Source organism: Mesocricetus auratus, unplaced genomic scaffold (genome assembly GCF_017639785.1).
Source record: "Mesocricetus auratus isolate SY011 unplaced genomic scaffold, BCM_Maur_2.0 Super-Scaffold_4256, whole genome shotgun sequence".
Classification (NCBI taxonomy): Eukaryota; Metazoa; Chordata; class Mammalia; order Rodentia; family Cricetidae; genus Mesocricetus; species Mesocricetus auratus.
This window is the reverse complement of record NW_024429182.1, coordinates 94777304-94796401: the sequence shown is the minus strand read 5'-3', so window position 1 is coordinate 94796401 and position 19098 is coordinate 94777304. Positions and strand designations below refer to the sequence as shown.

Sequence of the window (19098 nt, the reverse complement as noted above, 5' to 3'; positions counted from 1 at the left end):
ATCTCTGAGAGGATAGGTGGGGAGACAGATGGGAAAGGAGCCATAGTTAGTGACCGCTGACATCATATAGAGATTTTCATATACCACTTTTATCTTTTGCAAGTTCATGTTGCTGGTTCCCCATCATTGTGTCTGCACTCTTAGTAAAAGGCCTGGGAAACTCTCTGCCATATGTTTCGTCAGTACACACTCACCTCTGTATCAAGTCAGGTACTTTCTGTCTAAGCAAACAAGGATGTCAATCATGCCCAAAGTTCCAGAATTGCTCTGGCTAAATCCTATAAACTATAAATGCATTTCTTTGTATTCTGTAACTCTGCTCTCCATATATTTATTTCATAAAATTAGCAGTAGTTTCAGCTGTAGATTGTTACTGTATGGCCATCACCAACCACCTAAAATATCAACTAATGTTCACCAGCACATACATAGTGTTCTGACATGTAATTTGGGAGTTCATAATTCATTATGCCCCTAGGCCTGTGTCTTCTTTAAATCTCAGAGAGAGAAGAGAGTATTCTCTGTTATTCCTGATGTCTTCATGAGCACGACTCAACATGCTCTGACAAACATAAACCATTTTTAATAATCATACTCTTCAACCTTATTAAATGTATGTTCTTCATGGATTCAGATGTATGGTTCATGTTTTTCTCATGCTCTGGTTCTCCACTGAGAAACGAGCATCACTTTCTGAGGGAGTAACACAAAATTCTCATCAGTTCAGTTTCTAACTTTCTGGCTTTCCTACAATGCTTATAGTTTCCCATCTTACTCTAAGTATTCAATTAATTTTGAATTGGATTTTCATGCCTTGTGACAGTAGCACAATCTCATAACAACTTGGGGATTTTACCTAGTAATCTTAATAAAATCTGCATAGACCACTCTGTAATAAAAGGATTCTTATTATATGCAATCATTTCAAATTCTTACTAAAATTATACTAGGGAGTAGTGTGAAGAACACTTGAAACTCACTTTTTGTTTCCAAAATATACTATGGCCCTGGTGGCCATGGAAAGAAAAAGAAATTGAAGACATATTACCTACGATGTTAACTCTACTAACTGCAGACAAAGGAGAGATATTAGACAGCATGTAGGGGAGATTGGATCCCCAACCCATTCCGTAATACTGAAGATAGATATATTTGGAAAGAATAAGGCATCCATCTACAGGGTGTTATGCAAAGATAATTACCAGTGATAAGCCTTAAAAGCTGAACTTTCTTATTCTCTCTAGTTTTATAGTTCTCTGAATATCAACTCCTGACTCAGGCCAGAGCATGTCATGGTGCATAAAGTTCCCAGAGAAAACACCATTTGAAAACTCATGGTGACTTTTGACTGTAGAGCTGAGGGAAAAAGTCTCATATGACAAACAGAGCACTACCATTCCATCTATAAGAATACCTCTATAGGATAGTGGGCTGTCTAAGGTAAGAGGAGTCAGGGATGATGAACAATGTGACCAGGGAAACATGGATGGAAAACTTAAGGGAACAGTGGTACCTTTAGTCAGGAAAATTGTTGGATAGAGACTTGTCTATGAGGTGCTGGGTAGGCAAGGAAAAAGGTAACAGATACTTATGAGGAAGACTGAAGAAAACAAATCATTTATGAAGAATGTAGACAAAATCTATTCTGAAAACAAAGCCTCCAATTTAGTTCTACTCTGAGTGGTTAGGAGTGGGCATTAAGGACTGTGACTTGCTGTTTTCTATCTCAACACCTATTATGAAATACAGGCCTTGGATTATTTTACCTAGGTCAGAATCAAACCCTCACTACTTTGTATCATGAATCCTTAGCATGAGTCCTTTTAAGAGACACACCAGTAACTTAGCACACCATTGCAGTGAAAGTAATGCCCTTTATTAGTCAGAAGACAGATGCCCAAAGGCCTTCATCATTTTTCTCACAGGTGACAGTTTTTCTTTAGGGAAAAAGTGAATTTGAGCACAGAAAAAGGATAGGAAAGGGGGGCTTTAGTGGTACTTATGAGCAAGGGCATTGGCCACACCGGCCACCACCTTCTGAAATGCAGCCTGTGCACAGGGGGTGAATTCCTTGCCCAGGTGGTGGGACAGCACAATGATGATCATATTGCCCAGGAGCTGTGGAAGACAGGACAGGCATCACATGACAGTAAACAGAAATACCAGATACTGCAGGCTCATTTAAAATGGCAGTTGTGGTTTTAATCTTAAAATATAAGCAGAATGATAGCTGGCTCATACTGGCCAATTTTGATAAGAATTATTCTGTCTCAGCAGCATTTATATGCAAAATATAGAACCAAAATCAGAACCGAACCCTCACTTCTAAATCTTGAATTCTTACCGTGAACCCTTCTATGAGACACACAAATAATTAAGCAAACCATTAAAGTGAAAGTAAATGCATTTTCTTAGTCAGAAGACAGATGTTCAAAGGCCTTCATCAATTTCCCCACAGCTGGCAATTGTTCTCTAGGGGACATGTGACCCTATTGCCCTAGCCAGAAAGCCAATTGTCCCTGGGCTCTTTATAGCTGTGTAAAGAAGCAGGGAGTCTCACTTATCTTCCTTGTCCTCAAAACAAACTATCAATTAACACTAGAAAGGATACAAATTAAAAGAACAAAAAGAGCAGATGAAGAAATGTATTTTGAAACTACAACTGAAAAATAAAAGTTTGCTGGAGAAAGAAGAAATTACAACATGGGAAAAAAAAGTGAGAGGACGTAGGCCCTTCCCCATGTGTCCAGGCTGAGAGAGAATCCCTGGATGAAATGAAAGACTCTTGAGATCCCCCCCAAGGAGGGCCTCACCCTCCCTGGTGAAAGTTGGGGGTATTGGGCTGTGGGTTGGGAGTGGCAGTGAGAATGGGATGGAGAAAAGGGGGGAGCTGTGAGTGATATTTGAAGCATGCGTGTTTCTAATTTAAATTAAAGAAAAGAAAACAAACAAACAAACAACCCCTCCCAAAAAAAGTAAGAGGATATAATGACTGCCAATGGAGGGTAAAATAATCAAACTTTTGTCAGCACTCCACGTGGCTCAAGAAGACACCTACTTCTAAACTTCTTCCTGGGATCTCTTCCCCTTCCTTCTGATGGAGAGGTAAGCATGAAAGCCAGAGAAAGGAAGCCACGGACAGACCCATCAGACTCACCCTGAAGTTCTCAGGATCCACATGCAGCTTGTCACAATGGAGCTCACTCAGGGTGGAAAAGGTGCCCTTCAGGTTGTCCAGGTGTTTCAGGCCATCAGCGAAGGAGTGGATCACCTTCTTGCCGTGGGCCTTCACCTGGGCATTACTCATGACAGCACTGGCAGAGGACAGGTCTCCAAAGTGTTCAAAGAACCTCTGGGTCCAAGGGTAGACAATCAGCATCCTAAGAAGGAAAAAACAATCAGAGGACACAGGAAATTTGAGCCTGTGGAAAGCAGACCCTCATCTCCATGCACCCAACTTGTGAACTGCCTTGTAACCTTAATACCAACCTGGCCAGGGATTCTGCACCAATTACAGGAACATCTACCTTTCCCCACAGGCCAGTGACAAGGGCCTTCTCAGCATCAGTCAGGTGCACCATGGTGTCTGTTTCTGGGCTTGTGACTCAACACAATTGTGTCAGAAGAAAATGTGAGGAGCAACTGGTCCTGCTCTGCTTTATATGCCCTGCCCTGACTCCTTCCCTCTCTGCTCTGTGTGAGCAGATTGGCCAATGTCAGGGTGTGACACTACTGGGGAGACTTGCGAGATGACAGACATATCTACCCAGGGTAGATATACCACAGTGTTAATAGTGTGAGCTCTGATCTTTCCTCTCAAACTGATCTGCTCTTATCCCTGAAACAAATGCTGGCCCTAAAACATCTTCTTTGGCTACTATATTTGTCAATTTTGGAGTCAATAACAAAGAAGTTATACTACATATAACATTTTCAAAATCATTTACTACACAAATCAAAGATAGAAGCAGATTAATCTTAAGAAAATGGCATTTGTTTTTAGCATGAATGTTTGAGAAGTATTCCCTGTGAATACAGGTTATGCAACATAAACAAGAAGACAAATTAGTCATTAATTTATTGTTTCTCATAAACTGTATTTTTTCTGTTTGAGTTAAATTTCCAGGTAAGAAAATAAACATGTGTTCATTTGTTTCAAGTTTTTCTTTTGTGTGTACACTTGATTCTTTAATTTGTTCACTCAGTCCAGTTCAGTCTTACACACTGGGTACTCCTCTAGAGATGGAAACTGAACTCTCAATCCAGAAGGACATAACATGAATACAATGAGAGTTAGAACCCAAATATTGGGAGATAATATTTAACTACACATTTATTTTTGTTGAAAATCTAAATAGGAACAGCAGCTTTTTCTGTTGGTAATAATCTGTGGGTGTATGTAGGAGCAGAGGGAGTTCCTATCATTTATACACAGACAGGTAAACCTAGTGTCAGGGAGGTTGAAAGAAATTCTCTCTGTGTTCAAATTTTTCATCTTTTCTTCCTTCCCTTCCTTCTTTCCCTTTATAATCCTTCCTTCCTCCCTCCCTCCCTTCCTTCCTCCCATCCTTACTGCCTGCCTTCCTTCCTTCCTTCCTATCTTTCTCACTTTCGTTTCTTCACTGATCCATTCATTCATTTTACTGGCCGCTAGCCAGTATGTATGCTAAGTTTTAGAATCCTTTTCATTTTTGATAGTCCTTACCTAGTTCTATTTGCTTCATGCATTTATTTGTTTGTTTCTATTAATTGTTTAATATTCACTTCTATGTCTTTTCCAGTTTCACTCTATTTCCCACTCTCAGAACTCTTGCATACAATATCCTTAACTTTTCACACTAAAAATAATTTTTAGAGTGTACTTTTCCTTCTTGGTATTCAACTAGCTGCAGGAAAGTAAATAAACTCCAGGAGCCACACGAAAAAAAGATATGTATGTATGAGGAGATTCTGGGAAGGAAGGCTGTATCAGAGGTAAGAGAGAGGCACATGTGGGTGAAAATGACTAACAGACATTATACAAATTATGTGAAAGTATTCAACCAAGTCCTCAAAATGTTCCATGAAAAGAGGAAAAGGAATAAGCATTTTTAGTCAAAGTAAGATTAGCTCTCCATTCTGTCTCTTTCTCTGTCTACTTCCCTCCATCCGTACCTTCATCTATCACTCAGTCCCTCCATCCTTTAACTCTCCCGGGACTGTCTGACTATCTGTTCTCTGCACATTTCTTTGTTTCTCCCTACCTCTTACATATATACTCCTCTTCATCAAAAACATGGACATGTAGTTTATAAAGTCATAAAGAACTGAAATGACTAGACAGTAAATTCTCTACAGCAGTTAAGATTGAATTTCCACTCCCAAACTTTCACAGGGGCTCTGCAACAAAAAATGAGAATATCACAAAAAATCTGTTAAGTTTTTTCCAACCATTTAATTTAAATATGAAGACCATGGCTTCTGAAATGCAGGATATAAGTTTCAAAGAATTATCCTGAATTCCCCCAAATGATGATTATTTTAGGACAAAATTCTTTCCATGGTTGTCTGCTTCCAGAGTGGAGACACATGAGATGATAAAGGAAGGTATTGTGTTTTTTCTTCTTTATTTGGAGGGAAAATACTTAGATTGCCTCCCTCACCCTGTCAAAAATCTTGCTGTCTGTAAGTTTTCTTGGTTTCTTATACATTGCCCAAACATCATGCATTTCTTCATGTCTGTTTTTTATTTTAAATTTGCTCTTTAAATACATTATATCCTGACCACAGTTTCCCCTACTGCCACTCCTCCCAGTCCCCTTCACCCTCATCCCCTAGATCTACTCCTCTTCTGTTTCTTTAATTTTATTCAAAAATAACCCTTTTAAGATTTTAAAGCAGGCCTAATGTCACTCCAATGTGGCACAACTAATTACAGTGACATAAGGCTCAAACCCTCATATCAAGTTTGGGTGAAGAGATCCAGGAGAAGAAATGAGTCTCAAGTGCAGGAAAAGGAGTCATAAATACCTCCCATTCTTGAAAGTCCCACAAGCTCACCAGTCTACACCACCATAAGATCTATGCAGAAGACCTTGTTCAGACCCTACATGGCCTGTGATAGTCACTTCAGTCTCTGTGAGCCCCTGTTAGATGCTTAGTCATGTTCTGCTGGTGTTCTCGACACCTCTGTATCCTTCCTCACTCCCCCAATTGCTGGGTTCCCATGGCTCAAATAGTGTTTGGTGGTGAGTCTCTATAGCTGCTCCTATTAGTTGCTGGACAATGCCTCTCTGATGACAATTGGGGTACTTACTAATCTGTGAGTGGAGCAGAATATCACTAAGAAACACTTCATTGACTTTTTCCAGTGATATTTGGTTATATCTGTGATATCTTGACTGTATTGTCTCTGGTTTCTACTTGATATCTGATTTTTATTATAGATTTTATTGTTCTCAGGAATGTAAGACTAAGCTTCTTGACATGACTCTGGAGTATCTCTGCTTCTGTTTTACAATCTTATGACTTTTTGACACTCTCTCCCAATGTAAAGTGGTCTCTTTCCCTTATATGTACAATTCTGTTTTCAGGGAATGTGGTTGAGCGCAAAAGTCCATTTTCACTTAGACTTGGCACAGCACAGCGTATATACAAATCCATACATGTGCACAATAACAATTAATGAAAAGAGAGGCCAAAATTTCAATAACAGTTGGGAGGGGTATCTGAGAAGCTTTTGGGTAGAAAGGGAAGGAAGAATCTTTATGATTAAAATTTTAATCTCAGAGTCAAGCAAAGAAATTAATACTAAATAAACATAACATAGTCAGTCTCTTTTGGCAGTACACAGAGAGTCACGATGAATGCACTCTTATACACATAACATTGTTTTGTCTGTTTAACAGGTAAATAGAAAATAACCAACAGGGCACAATGTAGGTATCAATAAATCTATATATTAGGAAGTTCTAAAAGCCCAGGAAATTTCATGTATGGCAAGAATGACACTGAGGCGAGAAATTCTACTCACTATGAAGGCAGTGACTTAGTTTCCCATGTGCTTCCTCATTGTGTATTGTAGCATGTATGTCAGAGCTGCCATGTGATTGGTTGTCTTAACTGGGTATTATAGAATCTACAGCAGAGATGCCATTAGGTTGGTGATCTTTATTGGATATTTTAGCATTTAAACCAGAGTTGCCAAGTGATTGGTGGTCTTCACTGGGTAATGTGGTATATACATCAGAGGTGCCCCGTGGTAGACTTCACTGGGTATTGTAGCATTTATACTAGAGCTGCCATGTGGTACTATTCAGTGGGTATTGTGGCATTTCCATGAGAACTACAATGTGGTTGGTGGTCTTCATTGGGTTTTATAGCATTCACAACAGAGCTGACATGTGGTATGTGGTTTTCTCACTCTGATTGTCCTCTAGCCAAAAAGTTTTAAGACAATGATTACTTTGTCCATTGACTATTTTATAGAATTTTTCTGTTTTGTAATTATTTGCTTTGTTTATTGATTTGATTTTTCTTTGTTTATTGTCTGTGCATCCTGACCTCAGTTCCTTCTCTCTCCTCCCCTCCAAGACATCCTCTCTTCCATCCACTCCTCTTCCTTTCTCTTCAAAAAAAGCAAGGCCTCCCATGGATATCTGTTTGCCATGGAATGTCAAGTTTTAGAGACTAGGCATCTCCTCCCCTATTAAGTCTGGATGAGGTAACTCTGTAGGAGGAAATGATCCTGAAAGCAGGAAACAGAGTTTTAGAGACAGCCCCTGTTCTAGCTGTTAGGAGTCCCAAAAGAGGACCAAGTTCTTTTCTTACCACCTATTGGATAGTTTAGCACAAGTCACTGTATGAAGTCAAAATGCAATATAAACATTTGTTTATAAACAGAGACTATATAAGGCATGGCATGTGCTTTAGCTAAAAGGAATTTTGAACCAATGTTAAAGTAGGAATAAATGAAAATTTTCCAAGGAAGTTTTGAAAACTTTTTGAAAAAATTTTAAATTTAGGACCAATCTTATTTGCATGTCAAACCCAGTTCCCCCACAATCCCCTCATCCCATGCTCCCCACTTACCCATGTACCCCAGCCCCATATGCTCCCCAGGGAGAATGAGGCCTTCCATGAGGGATCATCCAAAGCTATCATGTCATTTGGGGAAGGGCCTAGGTCCTCCACCATGTATCTGGGGTGAGAGACCATTCCTCCATGGGGAATGGGCACCTAAAACCCATTTGTGACCAAGGATAAATACTGGTTCCATTGTCAGAGGTCCCATAGACTTCCCAGCCCTCAAAACTGACACCCACATTCAGAGGGCTTTGTTCGGTCCAATGTTGCTCCCCCAGGTTTACAACTGAGATCCATATGCTAGGTCAGGTCTTTCTGTGGCTTTCTCCAGCACAGTCTTGACCCCTTTGTTTATCTCTCCTCCCTCTATAAAACTGGACTCCAGGAGTATGTTCCAGTGCTTAACTCTGTGTCTGCACTTGTTCTCCAGCAGCTACTGGATGAAAACTCAATGAAGACATTTAAGGCAGTCATCAACATCATTATAGGGGAAGGGCATTTAAGGTAGCCTCTCCACCATTGCTTCGATTCTTAGTTGGGGAGATCCTTGTGGATCTGTGGACATTTCCCTGGTGCCAGATTGCTCTGTAGTCCTAGAATGAAAGATGCCTCAGCCATTAAATGCTAGGCTTACAACCAAAAATATAAGAGTTTTGAAAAAAACTTAATTGAATCTGAGATTGAAGTAATTCAAAAATGAAACTTCAACTTTTAATTTTCCCATAAATGAAGTGGAGTACAAAGTCAGCAAATCCAGAATATTTCTTATGTTCTCTATTGGGAACTTCACTGGAGAGGGAAAGCTTTAGGACACAAGGGAACTTTGCTTTTTTCAAGGAGATTTTATCTGGAATACTGTAAAATAATATTTAGAGATGTGGGATTTGGAACTAAGCTAGTGCCTTGCTTGGGTAGTCAGTATGCTGGAAGATTAGTTATACCATTGTTAAAGTAATTTTAGAAGTGAACCACAACTGCGATCAGCCTTGATGCCATACCTCACCTTTACAGTCTTCCATGGATGCACTTTCAAGTACCCGAACCCTATAACTTGGGAACATTTATGATAATTTCTATGTTACATTAAGTTTAATTACTACGACAAAACACCCAGACAAAAGCAACTTAATGCACTGATCTCACACCTCACAGTATGGTACATCATGGTGGGGAACTTGAGGCAGCAGGAGATTGAAGCTGCTGATCATATTGCATTCAGAGTCAAGAGCAATGTGTGTATTCTGCCAGTTAGTTTCCCTTATTAAGGAAAAGAAAGTAAGAGAGAAATGAACAATCAAAGGCCTGCTGGAGGTATCAACATCATACTTTCAGGTGGTACTACAGAGCTATAGTAATAAAGCCCACATGCTATGGCATAAAAACACATGGATCAATGGAATTGAATTAAAGATCCAGGCATAAATCCACATACTCTGGATGCCTGATTTTTCAGAAAGAAGCCACAAATACACACTGGGAAAAGACACGACCTTCAACAAATGGTGCTGGTCTAACTGGATTCTGCATGTAGAAGTATTCAAATAGATCCCTATCACCATGCACAAAATTTATGTCAATTTTTAACAAACACCTCATTATAAAACCAGATATGATGAACCTGATAGAAGAGAATGTGGGGAGAAGCCTTCAGTGAATTGGTACAGGAGACAACTTCCTGAGCAGAACTCCAATAATAGGCACTAAGGCTGACAATTAATAAATAGGAACCCAAGAAACTGAACAGCTTTTGTAAGGCATAAACACCATCAATCAGACAAATTGACATAATATAGAATATGAAAATATTTTACCAACTCTACATCCAATAGAGGACTAAAATTCAAAATATATAATGGATCCAAGGAAGTAGATATAAATAAAACCCAATGATACAATTAAAGAACTAGGTACAGATCTAAACAGAAAATTGTCAACAATCTCAAATATCAGAGAAACATTTAAAGAAATTTTCAACATCCTTAGTCATTAGGGAAATGCATTTCAAAACTACTTTGGGAGGTTCTTTCCCCCAGCCTGGTCGCAAAATTGTTCTCATCCCCAAATAAGCTATACTAGTTATTAAACTGTTGGCCAATGAGCAGGGCTTCTTACTGCCTAGCTCTGTCTTAATTACTAACCCATTTCTATTAATCTCTGAATTGGCATATGGTCTTGGCTTACTGGAGAATGTCTGAACCTATTACTCCTTAGGAGGGCTCTCTTAGGGTGTCTCTTCTGGCAGGTGCCCTTGGCTTACATTTCCAAGACCTCTCCTCACTACCTGCTTCCACCTATCTTCCTGGCTCATTGGCCAAACTGTATTTTATTCATCAACCAATAAGAGAAACATATATACAGAAGGACATCCCCCATCATCATTCCATCTTACCTCTGTCAGAATAGCTAAGATCAATAACACATGTGACACCTCTTGCTGGCAAAGATGTGGAGGAAGGGAAACACTCTTCCATTGCTGGAACTTCTACAACCACTATGGAAATTAATATGGCATTTCCTCAGAAATTTTGGAATCTACTTGAAGATCTCACTATACCACTCTTGGCCATATGCCCAGAGGAAGCTCCATGTTAACTCAAGAACACTGGCTCAACCATGTTCATCGCAGGTTTATTCATAATAGCCAAAAACAGGAAACAATCTATATATTCACAAACCAAAGAATGAAAAATAAAATGTGGTGCATTTCCACAATGGAGTGCTACTGGGCTCTTTAATAAAAACCGCATCATTAAATGTGCAGGAAAATGAATACAACAAGAAAAAAATCAGTCTAAGAGAGTTATCCAAGACACAGAAAGACTATTATGTATTCTCTTATAAGTGGATATTGGCTGTTAAGTAAATTATAACCAAGCTACAGTCCACTGAACTAGAGAGGTTGGGCAAAGGGGCAGGATCTAGGGAGGAAGCATAAATCTCCCTTGGAAGGGTAAAGAGAATCGATTTTATGGGTAACTGCAGGCAGGTGGGGATTGTACTTGAAGCATCAGGAGGTGTAGGGAAATGAGTAGGTGGCAGATGGTAAGGGGAAAAATAGCCAGAACGATGGTCACTTAGGGCACGAAATGGAAACTTAGTGCAGAAGAAACTTCCTGTAACTTATAGAATTGATCAGAATGAGGATTCTTATTAATAAGAGATACAGAGTCTCAACTACCTAAATCTGATAGCCAGGCAAGATTTCCAGTGGTCGCTTTGATTTGCATACAGTTGACTTTTTGGTGAAATGTTTGCTGTGGAAATCCCCAAATAAATAAAGCTGATGCTAAGACCAAGGGTTCCTCTCCACAAACTGACAGTGGAATCCCATTGCTGAGAACAGCATCCTTACAACTCATTGACTGCAGAAAAGTTGACATGGTGCCTACATGGAACCTTCACCTCTGTGTTTTATTGTCTTTGGTGAAGGAAGTTACTCAGCAAGTTACTGAAAGAGAAAATTGGGCAACATCCCAGGCTCAATTTTTTTTTACCTGTAATCTATCCTGCCTGCAACATATGCTAATACAATTACAGCACAGAATATTTGGAAGTAGCCAACCCATGTCTGATTTGAATTAAGATTCACTGTACAAGAAGGACCCTATATCCCAATACTGCTTGGAAAACTAGAACCAGAGACTTTTCACCCTAAGACCTAGGGTAAAAGCAAACATCACTAGCGTATTAAATAATAAAATAATTCATAATGTGATGTGATATGTCCTCCTGTGAATATATGCTTCTCTTTTGGTTGATGAATAAAGCTGTTTCAGCCAATGGATAAGCAGGATGTAGCCAGGGAGGAACTATAGGTGGCGCTATCAGAATAGGGGAATTCTGCGAAGAGGAACACAGAGAATGAGTCTTAAGTGAGACACCATGTAGCTGCCCAGAAAGAAAGAGTCCTGGGCACCACTGGGCACTTGACCATGTCAAGATACACAGATTAATAAAAATGGGTTAATAATTAAGAGAGAGTAGCCAATAAGAAGCCTGAACCATAAGCCACACATTTCACAATTAATGAAGCCTCTCATTGTAATGAAAAGTCTTAGGTTATTAAAATATCTTAAATGCCATAGTCTGCAAAACTCTTAAGTGTTTGATGACTGGGTAATACATTTGGTTTAGCCATGAAAACATACTTAACATGACTACAAGTTTGGTTGTTATAGATGACTAATTGTTAAAGTGTATTTCTTATTATCCTTAATAGTTTTCAATGATTAGATATAAAAGTAAGTTATTTAAAGGAGTTGCATAGGTACAATACTATAAGCAGGAATAGAAATATATATATATAAATATATATTGTAATAAAATTACCTTAAATTTGTATCAATATGAAAAAATATCTTGAAAAAGAATAGAAACATACTAAGTCTCAAAGAAATAACCCTAAATTTGTGTGAATATAAAAAAATCCCTACCAGGGTAAAATATTTGAGACTAGTTGATGGGTAAACTACTCTGTACATATGTTTCAATTATTGGTTGATGAAGACAACATTGTTGACCAGTAGGAAAGCAAGATAGGGGGAACTAGGAGACAAGGAGGATAATGGGAGGTATAGGCATAGGAATCACAATGTAGGACAGGAGAGGAGTAACATGTCCCCAGATATTTCTCCAGTAAGATAAGACCTTGTAGAAATGCACAGATTAGTAGTTAAGGGTTAGAAAGCCAGACATAGAAATAAGAAGCCCTAGATATTGGCCAAAATTTTCATAATTAATATACTTACTGTCTCGTGTGTGATTTGGGGGCTGAAGAGTGGATGGGAACCAGGTGGCTATCAGGAAAGAGTAAGGATAACAACTACTACTTGCTTTTTAGTGTGAAAGTAGATGCAATGAGATACCCTTTTGTGCTACCATTTTATACCCCCCTTTTCTTTTCAGAATGAGATGCTTGCATATAATTTCCTTTGCTTAGTATACTCCCTGATCATGACCAATACCAACTTGTGACCAGCTCCTCTAAATGATGAGAAACATCCATTGAATAACCAGTAACCATGTACGCCACTTCTTGAGAATGCAGGTGTCATGTTCTTAAAATTAGTCCCAGTTGTCTCAGGGTAACAGTAACTTTAGTGGAGCCTGAAAACTGAGATAAAGATCAAGTTCTGGGAGAGTAGCTGTTGTCCAGTCTCAGTGTGAGGGAGAGTGCTAGTCTTATCTGAAGTCCTAACTTGAGTAGTGTACAAACCTGGACTATATCAGCCAGCAGACTTGAAGCTGTTCTGGGAAACTGCAACAGAGACACTCTGAGAGGCTAAACTACCTGAGCCACCCATTTTAATTGCTTTATGTCTCAGTACTTGTCATGAAACACAGGCATTGATTTATTTTCCCTAGGTCAGAATCAAACCCTCACTACTTTCTATCAAGAATCTTTAGCATGAACCCTTCTATGTGACACACGAATAGCATAGCACAACATTGCAGTGAAAGTAAGGACTTCTATTAGTCAGAAGACAGATGCCCAAAGGCCTTCATCATTTTTCTCACAGGTGACAGTTGTTCTCTAGGGAACAAGTGACTTTTGAGCACAGAAAAAGGGCAGGAAAGGGGGCTTTAGTGGTACTTGTGAGCCAGGGCATTGGCCACACCAGCCACCACCTTATGAAAGGCAGCCTGTGCACTGGGAGTGAAGTCCTTGCCCAGGTCGTGGGACAGCACAATGATGATCATATTGCCCAGGAGCTGTGGTAGACAGGACAGGCATCACATGATAGTAAAGAAAAATACCAGACATTGCAAGATCCTTTCAAATGGCAGTTGTGGATTTAATCTTAAAATATAAGCAGAATGGCACTTGAGCCCTCTGGCCAATTTTATTAAGAATTGTTCTGCTTCAACTTTGAATATCCCTCATGGAAGTCCTCACCCTCCCTGGGCAGCAGAAAGGAGAAGGCATGGGAGGGGTAGGGGATGAGGGCAGGGAGAGGAAACTGGGATTGACTTGTAAAAGAAGCTTGTTTCTAATTTAAATAATTAAAATTCTTTCTAAAGCAGAATTTTGTGCAAAATATAGTCCCAATGGCAGAATCCAAACTTTACTACTTTAAATCTTGAATTCTTATTGTGAACCCTTCTTATGAGACACACAAATAATTTAGCACACCATTGAAATGAAAGTGAATGCCTTTTCTCAGTCAGAAGACAGATGTCCAAAGGCCTTCATCAATTTCCCCACAGCTGGCAGTTGTTCTCTAGGGAAAAAATGACCCTATGCCCTAGCCAGAAAGCCAGTTGTCTCTGGTACTCCTTACAGCTGTGCAAAGAAGCAGGGAGTCTCACTTTTCTTCCTTGTCCTCAAAGCAAATTCCTAATAAATACTAGAAAGGAAACAAAGTAAAACAACTAAAAGGGCAGACAAAGAAGAAGAAATTGATTTTGAAACCACAACTGAAAAATGAAAGTTTGCTGGAGAAAGAGGAAATCAAATATAGAAGAACAAAGTGAGAGGAAACAATGACTACTAGTGGAGGGTAAAATAATCAAAGTCTTCTCAACACTCCACTTGGCACAAGCAGACCCCATTCTTCTAAACTTATCCCTAGGATCTCTTCCCCTTCCTTCTGATGGAGAGGTGATCACAAAAGCCAGAGGAAGGAAGCCACTGGCAGACCCATCAGACTCACCCTGAAGTTCTCAGGATCCACTTGAAGCTTGTCACAGTAGAGCTCACTTTGGCTGGAAAAGGTGTCCTTCAGGTTGTCCAGGTGCTTCAGGCCATCAGCGAAGGAGTGTATCACCTTCTTGTCATGGGCCTTCACCTGGACGTTATTCATGACAGCACTGGCAGAGGACAGGTCTCCAAAGTGTTCAAAAACTTCTGGTTCCAAGGGTAGACAACCACCATTTTAAGAAGGAGAAAACAATTTTGTATGGAAAAACAAAAGACCCAGGATAGCCAAAACAACCCTGTTCAACAAAGCAACGTCTGGAGGCATTACCATGCCTGACTTCAAGCTCTATTATAGACCTATAGTCTTGAAAACAGCTTGGTATTGGCACAAAAATAGACAGATAGGCCAATGGAATAGAATTGAAAACGCTGACATTTACACACACATGTATGAACATCTGATCTTTGACAAAGAAGCTAAAAATATACAATGGAAAAAAGAAAGCATTTTCAACAAATGGTGCTGGCATAATTGGAGGCTGGCAGGTAGAAGAATGGGTATAGATCCATGTTTATCGCCATGCACAAAACTTAAGTCCAAATGGATCAAAGACCTCAACATAAATCCAGCCACACTGAACTTCTTAGAAGAGAAAGTGGGTGGCACCCTGGAACGAATTGGTACAAGAGACAGCTTCCTGAATATAACACCAATAGCACAGACCGTGAGATCAACAATTAATAAATGGGACCTCCCGAAACTGAGGAGCTTTTGTAAGGCAAAGGACACAGTCAGCAAGACAAAAAGGCAGCCAACAGCATGGGAAAAAATATTCACTAATCCCACATCTGACAGAGCGTTGATCTCCAAAATTTACAAAGAACTCAAGAAGCAAGTCTCCAAAACACCAAAGGATCCAATTAAAAAGTGGGCTGCAGAACTAAATAGAGAATTTTCAATAGAGGAGTCTAAAATGGCTGAGAGGCACTTGAGAAAGTGCTCAACATCCTTAGCCATCCGGGAAATGCAAATCAACACAACTCTGAGATACCATCTTACTCCTGTCAGAATGGTTAAAAATCAAAAACACCAATGACAGTTTATGCTGGAGGGGATGTGGAGAAAGGGGAACACTTCTCCACTGCTGGTGGGAGTGCCAACATGTACAGCCACTTTGTAAATCATCATGGAGATTGCTCATGAAAACGGGAATTAGCCTACCACAAAACCCAGCAATTCACTCTTAGGCATATATACAAAAGATATTCATACAATAAGGATATCTGTTCAACTATGTTCATAGCAGCATTATTTGTAATAGCCAGAGCCTGGAAGAACTTAGATGCCCCTCAACTGAAGGGTGGATAGAAAAAAGGTGGTACATTTACACAATGATGTTCTATTCAGCCGGAAAAAAAACCCAATGGGATCTTGAAATTTGCAGGCAAATGGATGGCATTAGAAGAAACCATCCTGAGTGAGGTAACCCAGTCACAAAAAGATAAACATTGCATGTACTAACTCATGTATGGGTTTTAGACATGGATCAGGGGAGTGCCAGCTTACAATCCCACTGCCAGAGAGTCTTGGAAACAGAACCTTCCACCAATTACTGATGGAAGCAGAGTCAGACACACACACCTAAACACTGAGCTGAACTCAAAGAACCCAGTGACAGACAGGGAGGACTGATGAGCATAGGGGTCAAGACTGGGCTTGTTTAACCCACAGAAACAGCTGACCTTAACAAGGGGGAGCTCTTGAACCCCAGACTGATGGCTGGGAGGCCAGCATGGGACTGATTTAGACTCCCTGAATGTGAGTGTCAGTGACAAGGCCTAGGCAATCTGTGGGGCCTTGTGTAGTAGATCAATATTTATCCCTGGCATAGAAATTAACTTTGGGTTCTCATCCCAAAATGAGGGATTCTATCTTAGCCTAAACTATTGGGGGGCCTAGGCCCTGCCTGGATGAAATGACAGATTACGGATACCCCTCATGAGGGCCTCACCCTCCCTGGGGATTTTAGGAGGAGGGAAGTGAGGGTTGGTGGAATGGCATGGGAGGAGGGGAGAGAGAGGGACAGGGATCAGGGATTGACATGTGAAGCAACCTTGTTTCTAATTTAAATTTAAAAATAAAATAAATAAACAAATAAATCAAGAATGACATAGAAAAGATATAGTTCATACTCTGAAAGACAAGCATAACATGTGGAAATATAAAAAAAAACAAGATAACTGAAAAGGACTACAATTGGGATCAGTGGAAAGGAGAAGAGGAAATGGAATGAGAATGTAAAGGTAATATGCTCAACATATCTTATGGAAAAATGGCCTAATAAATGCCATCAGTTTGATCAAGTAATACATACTAATAAAAATTAATAGAGAAAAATTAATGAAGTGTGCTGATGTATTATTCATGATTATTAAAACTTGCATGAGGGTTGAGAAAGCAAAGTCAGACACAAGTTATAGAGCCAGGCTGTGATGATAAACAACTTTGATCCCAGCAGCCATACTAGCTAGCAATAGAGCTAGGCAGTGATGGGACACACCTTTAATCTCAGCACTTAAGAGACATGTGGCTGGATGTCTGTTTGTTCAAAGCCAACTGAGATACATGAAATTTGATCCTGTTCTAAAGAGAAATAGCTCACACAAAGGTGGTCTGTGCACTTATGTTAACATACTTTTAGTCCATGCATCTGAGAAGTATAAAAGGAAGAAGCAATGTCAGACTTACATTATTAGTCTTCATCATGAGGTAGAGTTAAGGGCTAGAGGCTGGCAGCTTTGCTTTCCTGATCTTCAGCTTAAAGCTTGGTCCCAAATATCAGTTTTTGGGTCTTTTATTATTAGTGGTACAATGAGGAACAAATACTTCGCCAAATTTGAAATGCATAATCCATTAACTATGGTCACTAAGAGGTTTGCTATAATGTAATAATATGTTTCCCCACCAATGCAATAAGCAAGGCAAGCAGAATTTATAAAGAGAAAAATAGTTTGTTTGAGCAAAGCAACTCTCAGGAGCTAAAGAGGTTGGATAGGGCTAAACTAAGTCAGGTAACTTATACACCCTGTAGGCAAGGGGTAATGATGTTTCTACTACAGGCTGGGTTTGTGCCCAAGTATGGTCCAAAGCTGAGCCCTTAGATAGGGACTTAGGCTGCTAGCAGTCTCAGGAGGGGAGCTGCCACAGCCACCAAGAATATGGAACTGGGCATTTTGACATATTTTCTTTGTCGGAGATTCTCTGAGAGTGTGGATCTTGAAGAGAGAGGAATGAGGCTTTCTGGATCAAGTACAAGTAGTGAGCTGAAGGTTCCTGCCAAACAGTCACCAGTCAGTGCAATAGGACACAGCAACTCCCTGCTCTATTGTAACAGCAACTGCCACCTTTAATCAACATCTCTTCTCTTCTAAATCTTTTTCATCAATTACTGCTCTTTCCACCCAACTTCCAGGACACTGTTGCCATCCCAGTCTGAGATATCCCAGATGTTGATTGTTCTGTTAAATGAGTCAAGTACCCTTTATCAATCTTTATATGACATAAATCTTTATACAAATAAAATGGGAAAATTTGCTTAGGAGCACACTTCATTGTTGGCGTGCCTGAGTAATTCCAGTGATTGCTTGATTATATCTCAGCACCAAAAGGGAGTAGGTGAAAGAGGAATAATATGGGTAGCATCTCTGGGAGGATAGGTGGGGAGACAGATGGGAAAGGAGCCATAGTTAGTGACCTCTGACATCATATAGATATTTTCGTATACCACCTTTATCTCTTCTAAGTTCATATTGACACTGCTGGTTCCCCATCATTGTGTCTCTGCTCATAGTAAAAGTCCTGGGAAACTCTCTGCCATATGTTTTGTCAGTACACACTCACCTCTGTATCAAGTCAGGTACTTTCTGTCTAAGCAAACAAGGATGCCAATCATGCCCAAAGTCCGGAACTTCTCTGGCTAAATCCTATAAACTATAAATGCATTTCTTTGCATTCTGTAACTCTGCTCTCCAGATATTTATTCCGTAGAATTAGCTGTAGTTCAGCTGTAGATTGTTACTGTATGGCCATCACCACCCACCTGAAATATCCCTTACTGTTCACTAGCACATACATAGCGTTCTGACATGTATTGTAATTTGGGAGTCAATAATTCATTATGCCCCTAGGCCTGTGTCTTCTTAAAATCTCAGAGAGAGAAGATAGTATTCTCTGTTATTCCTGATGTCTGCATGAGCATGACTCAACATGCTCTGACAAACATAAACCATTTTTAATAATCATACTCTTCAACCTTATTAAATGTATGTTCTTCATGGATTCAGATGTATGCTTTATGTTTTCTCATGCTCTGGATCTCCACTGAGAAACGAGC

General features: G+C 39.7%; 1 protein-coding gene and 1 pseudogene across 1 annotated transcript; both read right to left on the bottom strand.

The window, feature by feature from the left end:
- Positions 1 to 1854: 1854 nt before the first annotated feature.
- LOC121144055 (hemoglobin subunit beta-like) lies at positions 1855 to 3646 on the bottom strand. Its single transcript, XM_040757394.1, has 3 exons — positions 3490 to 3646; positions 3158 to 3380; positions 1855 to 2118 (listed from the first exon to the last, which is right to left on the bottom strand). Exons 1-3 carry the CDS (start codon positions 3579 to 3581, stop codon positions 1990 to 1992), a joined length of 444 nt encoding a protein of 147 aa, XP_040613328.1. The 5' UTR covers positions 3582 to 3646; the 3' UTR covers positions 1855 to 1989.
- Positions 3647 to 13512: 9866 nt separating this feature from the next.
- LOC121144053 lies at positions 13513 to 14938 on the bottom strand (annotated as a pseudogene).
- Between the last annotated feature and the right edge of the window lie 4160 nt (positions 14939 to 19098).